This window comes from Nannospalax galili, unplaced genomic scaffold (assembly GCF_000622305.1).
Source record: "Nannospalax galili isolate Female #2095 unplaced genomic scaffold, S.galili_v1.0 scaffold1082, whole genome shotgun sequence".
Lineage (NCBI taxonomy): Eukaryota > Metazoa > Chordata > Mammalia > Rodentia > Spalacidae > Nannospalax > Nannospalax galili.
This window is the reverse complement of record NW_008348580.1, coordinates 966,242-972,241: the sequence shown is the minus strand read 5'-3', so window position 1 is coordinate 972,241 and position 6,000 is coordinate 966,242. Positions and strand designations below refer to the sequence as shown.

General features: G+C 38.5%; 1 protein-coding gene across 4 annotated transcripts in view; it reads right to left on the bottom strand.

Annotated features, from left to right (window-relative positions):
• Mllt3 (MLLT3 super elongation complex subunit) overlaps nt 1–6,000 on the bottom strand; it is a 357,726-nt gene that overhangs the window by 12,640 nt on the left and 339,086 nt on the right. For all 4 annotated transcript variants that reach the window (XM_008845527.3, XM_017801213.2, XM_008845528.3 and 1 more), the window contains exon 8: nt 4,367–4,466. In XM_008845527.3, coding sequence (XP_008843749.1) covers nt 4,367–4,466 — 100 coding nt within the window. The remainder of the gene's footprint in view (nt 1–4,366; nt 4,467–6,000) is intronic.

The following is a 6,000-nucleotide window of genomic DNA, read 5'->3' as shown; positions in this document are numbered from 1 at the left end:
GGGGGGGGGGGGGGGGGGGGGGGGACGACTGCCAGCCCTCTTGTCTTGTGCTTTAAAGGACTAAAGTTTGTTCCCAGCACATCTACCCCTCCCAGGGCCCCATCCCCTACTCCTTGCACTGTCTGAAGATGATATGTTTGCAAAGGAACTTTACAAATTAGGTTTAGACAGTCCTGCAACCTTTCTTCAAAGCTGAAAACAGGCAGAACACTTGGGTGTTTAAGTTCAACACCACACATTCTGAAAGTGCGACAGCACAGAAGGGCAAAGCACACTGAAATCCTAGTTTCTTTCTTCTGAGGCTGGGGTGGAAGGAACAAAAGCTCAGGGTGTCAGTGACCCGCCTCAAGTTACTGAGTGGCTACCCAGAAAGGGCTGAGTTAATCTTCCTTCTTTGATCTCTCCTAGCTCCAAAATAAACAGCTCTGTCAAAACCTCATTCTGAGAGAGCTGAGCCATGCTGAAGACAATTGTGGTATTTGTGATCATTTCTTATCTTTAGGGAACTACTCCAGAATATAAAACTACAACACCTTGTCTTCCAAAGGTTTATTTCAAACCAGTTTAACTGGATAGACTCCTGGATTTTACTCATGTCTGGCAGGTGGATAGGGGTTTTATGATATTCTGAACATTAACTTGGACCCAGTGGATCACATCCTTAATCAAATCCCCTCATATCTTCCCTCCCTCCTCTAGACTTGGCTAAAAAAGATCTGGGTGGTTGTTTGTAACTCACACAAGGAGACAAGGAGCAGTGTGGGGGGGGTGGTGAAAAAAAATCCATCTTCGGTTAAATGCATGTAATACTTTTATTATTCCCTAAAAAGCTGTATAGTGGAAAACAGAGCCACCCAAAATGCCAAGCTAAACCACAGACAGTAATCTCTGATAACTGAGTAATCCTATTTCCCTTAATCTGAGGATATGGCTTGATAATAAAAATTTCGGGATTATATTTTTCTGGGTCTTTTCTTTTGTGTACATGAGAATCATTCAGTAGATGAATTCTCTACTGGCAGATTTTCCATGTTAGCCATCACTGATAGTTTCTAATGACACTCAGGCTAATTCTTTGCTTTGTTGACATGAGGTGCTTTCTATGTTCACTTTCTTTGGTAGTTAGAAAATATTTGACTCAATAAGCATTTTACCTCTTCCCTAGTCTCTTGAAGATTTGAGAAAAGGCAACAAACAATTCTATTGTGCCTGGTACTTTACCCAAATTTACAAAATCATTATCAAGTATTGAGGGCAATTATTAATGACTTGGAATTGCAATGTGTCCCCAAATGCTCAAGTGATAAGGGCTTTGTTCCCAATGCAGCAGATTTCAGAGAATTTGAGAAAGTGACTAGATCACAAGGGCTCTGTCTTTCTGGATGTATGAATCCACTGATAAGTTTCTAAGTTGACTGGAAAGTGATGGAAATGTAGAGGTGAGATCTAGTTGAAGGGAGTTATCTCTAATACATCTCTTCTTCCCCTGCCTCCCTTCCCTCCCTCCCTTCCTCCTCTCTCTCACTGTCCCTCTGTGTTTCTTGTTTACACAAGGTTTGTTCATTACACAGTTCCCGTGATGTTTTGCCTTATCATAGGCCCTAAACAATGATGCAATGACCACAGGCTGAAATTTCTGAAATCATGAACCAAAATGTACCTTTCCACCTTTAAGTTGTTTTTCTCGGATATTTTGTCATAGCAATGGAAGGCTAACTAACACAACAGTCAAAGGGAATGAGAGAAGAATGTTCAGGGGCTTTAAAGTTAGCCTTCCTTGTTTTTTTTCATCTATTTTATTTAATGTAAAATATCAGACACTCTGCACCACCCCATATTTGCACACGTGTTCTCTAGTGTGCCTCCCTTACACATTCAAATATAAAGCTAAAAACATTCCAGAACAATATTTAGGTAATGTTTAAGATTTTAAGAAAATTCTGGAGAATTAAGAAATATTTTTTTAATGTCGTTGAACACTGACTTTAAGAGATCACACCAAAGCTGACCTGGCCCAAAGCTGGTGATCTGAGGGTTAAGAAAACATTACTAGATAAAATTTCAAAAACCTGTTCTTGCTCTCAACTCCAAAACAAAGGTCCAAGGAGGTAAGAGCTTCTGTAGAACACACGTTCCTACTCCAGGGTAGCTGACACCGAAAGCATATGGACTTTTACTTATGCTTACAGGTGCGTAGGGAACGAGATATGCAACTGAGTATTACTGGCAGGTTGATGATATGCATGTGTGAAGCTACATTCAACAATAAACATTCCAAGGAATTAGTGGTATATTATTTAATCATATAAAGTGAAATTTACTCTTTTGGATACATGATACTCTTTGGTGTCTGGTTTGTAAGAACAAGTAAAAAGTTTGACAAAGAATCTATACTTTTCCCTAAAATCAGTCAGTTCAACACTATCCATTCAGGAAGGACAAGGTAGAAAATTGCTGGAGCTATATTTACTTAGTGAGCCATCTGATCATGGTACCCACCAGAGATGCTGAAGGAGATTGGAGAAAGCATAGAAACATTTCCAATGCCCTTAACTCCTGACATTGCTACTTCTGGGATCCTAATTCTGGATATGCTGTCCACTGGAACAGCCTTAATTTGGATATAAAGTATATCACGATCCTAATTCTATTCTTTCATTAGCTCTTACTAAAGCACAAGTTTACAAAAAGATAGCTAGCTATCTCTCCTCACCTGATTGGTCATGACTCTACATTCCACCTCACTAGTCATGCTAGGGAGCAAGGTGGCCAAGCCAACAATATGGCTGATTGTTGAGAGAGCGAAGATTAGGATAGCTAGGCTAGAAACAAGATGAAGAAGTTGGGTTTTACTCCTGTTACCACTGAGCTATACCTGGGCAGTGCAAAGCACTGGTGCTATTCCTATCCAACAATAAAGGGTATAGGTTGCAGACGAACTTTATAAATGAGGAATTTTAAATTTTAAGAGATTTTTGCTTCTATAAAATGGGAGAGAAAAAGAAGTCCTCAGAGCTGTAATATAACATTGTCCAATGAAAACAAAGATTACAAATTCAGGTACAAGATATTTTAAATAGCAGAACACTTAGGAAACACAACAATTTTAGAAAAATGCAGCCCTTTAATGTTCATGTTAATATTCATAGGTCAACTTGAATTAAACAACTATTTTAGAGGTTGTAGGAAATCTGCCTACACAAAAAAGATAAGAATACTTACTGTAATGAGTATCAACTCCATACAGAATGAGGCTTTTTCAAAATTCATGATGGTTGAAAACAGTTTATTTTAGTAAATAATGAAAATACTCCAATCGTATTAATTTACTTAACACAAGCTCTTTATCAGAGCTTTCAAAATTGTTTAGATCTTATCCAGATAGCTGCATTATGAGTTAACTGTCAAATTATAAGCTTTCTATTAGCTCAATTTTTAACATGGTAATCATCACTATTTTCTGTTTTATTAATTTTTTTTTTGGATAGGGTCTTCCTAGTCCCAGCCCTTCTGGAACTCACTACCAGGCTGGCCTTGATCTCACAGAGATCTGCCTGCCTCTGACTCCTGAGGGCTGGGATTAAAGGTGCGCACCACCACGCCCAGTGTTATTAATTATTCTTTACAATGCTAAGTGACAGTTTAGATAGGGATAAAATGAATGAGAAACTGAAGCCAAGCATTTATAATAAATATTTATCAATAACTGAGTGCCAAGTAGATACTATGCATCATCTTATTCTCCACGAAAACTGTCATCCTTCCAATAATTTATACGGTGGGTACTAGTATTATTTACAGACAAAGAAACTGGGGCTCATAAGAGTTCCCTAAACCCAGGCAAACCAGGCTTTCTTCTAGTCCCCAAACCATGTTCTTTCTTACTAAGTCACCTATTTGGGATAAAATACATAGAAATCAGGAATGAATAGGCAACACTTTAAGTTACCCCCCTTTCTGTACCTACGTAATTCATCCACCCAATGGAAAATACTCATTTTATGACAACAGAAGTGCTTTTATCTTATGTGCCTCCTTTGAAGTTGTGGATTCCCATTTATTTGTAATAAAGAGAAATTCTGTTTAAGAGGTAAGAGCTGAAGAGATGGCTCAGCAGTTAAGAGTACTGGCTGTTCTTGCAGAGGACCCAGGTTCAATCCTCAGCACCCACATGGCAGCTCTGGGGGATTTAACGTCCTCTTCTGGTCTCCATGGGTAATGCACAATACAGGTGCACTTACACACTTGTAGGCAAAAGTCATACACATATTTTTAAAAATGTAAAATTAAGAGGTAAAAAGTATATCTTCTGGGTAAAATTGTATAGATCTGCAGGGTCTTTAAAAGTTCCAACAGCACAATTTACCTGGTTGTTGTTAGTTTTCAATAATGGTGGTGGAGGTTCATGATGTAGGGGTGAAGAAGCAGAACTGCTTTCACTATCACTGCCATCACTCAAGCTGACCCTGAAGAGAAACACTGAACAGTTATATGCATCACTACAGACAGACAACAGTCAAATAACCATGAAAATAGGCATGAAAAGCAAGGAACACTGCCCATTGAAAAGCTGGTTTTAATATATAATTTTGACACGTACTGGCACTTGTTTTGTATCTGGACTCATGTCAGGTGTTCACCTGCTAGTTCTTTTCTAATGATCTCCAACTTCATAAGCGAATAAACTGGGACTCAGAAAATTGGGTCTCTCAGCTGGGGTTAGAGGTAAAATGGAGGCTCTAGAATTCAAAGCCAAGAAATACGACCCAAAGCTAGTGTTCAGCCACAGCCACTGCACTGGACTGATGTGGGAAGTCTAACATTCTAGAACCAACATTCATTATTTCTAAAGTGTCATGATTCAATATCTCTGCTACTGAGCATAGATATATAATTTATTGGAAACACAGTACACAAACTATATTTCAGATAATTGTTTTAGAAAAATATCTTTCAACATCTAAAGACAATAAAAACACCATCCTCTCCCTACTTATTTTTTTCTTCTGAGAATAAAACCGAACTTTTTTTCCTAGAGAGGAAATGGTTTTTCACTCCACTCTTCTGAATATATGTGCTCCTTCAGAAAGGGGCTTCAGTGTTCGCTCCCATCTCTGGTTATACTGTAACTTAATATAATGTTCTTCTCAGAGACAGAGAATGCTATAGAAATCAGGAAAGTTTTATTTTCACTCTGAATAGGCAATCAAATCCTAGCTCTATTATATATTTAGACAGTCATGATAGGAAACGAAAAGGATACATCAGAACATCCTTTTAGCAAACCAATAGAACTTGTTTTTCTTAACTATAAATTACATTAATGAAGTGCTCTGTTGAAGCACTGCTTTCAAACGCTTCTCAACTGAAGTGGAAAGCTGAGTATTTACACTGATTAAACAGTTGAGACTGCACAAGTGCTCTAAAGATCAAATGTTACACGGAGCTGCCATGCAGAGTGGAAAAGAAAACTGTCCCTAATGTACATTCACATGAGACAACTCACAAATCAGTAAAATATGTGATCTCTGGATGACCCAGGCTGACTCTGGATGGGGCAGAAAATGAGTAGGTAACAAACAGCTAATCTGGATGTTATAAACAATAACTTGGAAAACAATACAGAGCATGTATTTTTCTTTTTTAAAAAATATTTTATAGCTGGGCGTGGTGGTGCACACCTTTAATCCCAGCACTCAGGAGGCAGAGGCAGGCGGATCTCTGTGAGTTCAAGGCCAGCCTGGTTTACATAGTGAGTTCCAGGACAGCTGGGGCTACAGGGAGACCCTGTCTCAAAAAGACCAAAAATTACATATATATTTTATTTATTATTTTTATTTTATGTGTATACAAGAGTTTATTACCTGCATGTATGTAACTATGGCCATGTCATGCATGCAATGCCCATGCAGCTCAGAAGAGGCTGTCAGGTCCCCTGGAACTGGAATTACAGTTTTTAGCCACCATGTATGTGGGTTCTGGGAACAGAATCCAGGTCCT